This window comes from Arachis stenosperma, chromosome 3, assembly GCF_014773155.1.
Source record: "Arachis stenosperma cultivar V10309 chromosome 3, arast.V10309.gnm1.PFL2, whole genome shotgun sequence".
Classification (NCBI taxonomy): domain Eukaryota; kingdom Viridiplantae; phylum Streptophyta; class Magnoliopsida; order Fabales; family Fabaceae; genus Arachis; species Arachis stenosperma.
Window position 1 is genome coordinate 109,273,152 of NC_080379.1, and position 1,471 is coordinate 109,274,622.

General features: G+C 42.8%; 1 protein-coding gene across 1 annotated transcript; it reads left to right on the forward strand.

Moving 5' to 3' along the window:
- Positions 1-350: 350 nt before the first annotated feature.
- On the forward strand, positions 351-1,217 carry LOC130966571 (uncharacterized). The gene has a single exon (XM_057891386.1). It carries the CDS (start codon positions 351-353, stop codon positions 1,215-1,217), a length of 867 nt encoding a protein of 288 aa, XP_057747369.1.
- Positions 1,218-1,471: the final 254 nt, after the last annotated feature.

A 1,471-nucleotide genomic window follows, 5' to 3' on the forward strand; every position in this document is an offset into this window, starting at 1 on the left:
AGCAAGGCACTCAGGAGCAATCCAACTACATTGGGAATTCACCTAGATACAACCATGATCCATACTCCAAGACCTATAATCCTGGATGGAGGAATCACCCAAACTTTGGGTGGGGGAATCAATAAGACCAAGGCCAAGATCAGAGATGTCACAACCCCAACAACACAGCTCCCCAACAATTCACACAGAGGACATACCAACAAAACCACAGCAATACATCTCACTCTTCTACCTCTACCCCCAACATACCATCATTTGATGATAGAATCTCTAAGATTGAAACCTTACTTGAAAGCATATGCAAAGACATTCAAGACAATAAGGTGTTCAAAGAGGAGGTGAGAGCCAATATGAAGAATCGGGGGGAAGCAATCAAGAAGCTAGAATTCCAAGTGGGATATTTGTCTGAGAAGATGCCCAAACCCACTGATAGCTTCCCAAGTGACACGGAGAAGAATCCGAGAGGTGAAGTGAAGAAGGTAAGATGGGAAGACTGCAATATGGTCACTACAAATGACAAGGAGACTGAAGACAAGCCAAGCAAGCTGTCAGAACAACCTGAACATACCTTAGTAGAGAAGGAGAAGAAAGACCAACAAGAACCAAAAATCTCAAAACAGGAGCTGCTGAGACTATATGCACTATTTCTTCAACTGCTAAAGGGTGCTGTGGGAAAGAGAATGTACTCAAGGTTCTTAGACTCATTTGCATCTTTGAATGTGAACATACCATTCATCAAGGTCATTCAGCAAATGCCAGCATTCATCAAGTATATGAAGGAACTACTTCCCAGGAAGAGCTCACTCAAAGGGGGCCAGACTATAGTGATGAACAAGGATTGCAGCACCCTCATTCAAACACAATTGCCTGCGAAAAGAAAAGACCCAGGGAGTTTTCATGTCCCTTGTGCTATAGGGGAAACAAATTTTGATAGAGCACTTTGCGATTTGGGAGCAAGTATCAACTTAATACCCCTATCCCTGGTAAAAAGGCTGCAGATCAATGAGATACTACCTACAAATGTAGTCATAAAGCTGGCTGACAAGACTCAAATGGTAGAAAATGTGTTGCTCAAAGTTGGAAAATACTTTCTCCCAACAGACTTTGTCATCCTGGACATGGAAGAGAGTCACCTGCACCCAATCATATTGGGGAGACCATTTCTAGCTACTGCTAGAGCACTCATAGATGTGGAAAAAGGAGAGCTAATATTATGAGCTTCAGTGTTTTCGAACTCTCACTGGAAAAAGATGAAGAGGACAAAGAAACGAGCAAAGTGCATCATGAGATACTAAAGGAAGAAGCAAGCACTGAAGCACAATCAGCTCATCCTGAGATTCACTGGGTTGATGGACAAGGCCAGTAGCAAGTGCCACAGGTCAAGGAAAAATTGGAGGAACCTAAGCCACCATAAGTTTGTAAGGATATTAACAAAAGCTCATCAAAGAAGGAGGCCACCAGGAGTAAGAAA

What these genes read in the sequence shown, in the direction of transcription:
- LOC130966571 (XM_057891386.1), top strand. Translation starts at nt 351, where the DNA reads ATGAAGAATCGGGGGGAAGCAATCAAGAAGCTAGAATTCCAAGTGGGA.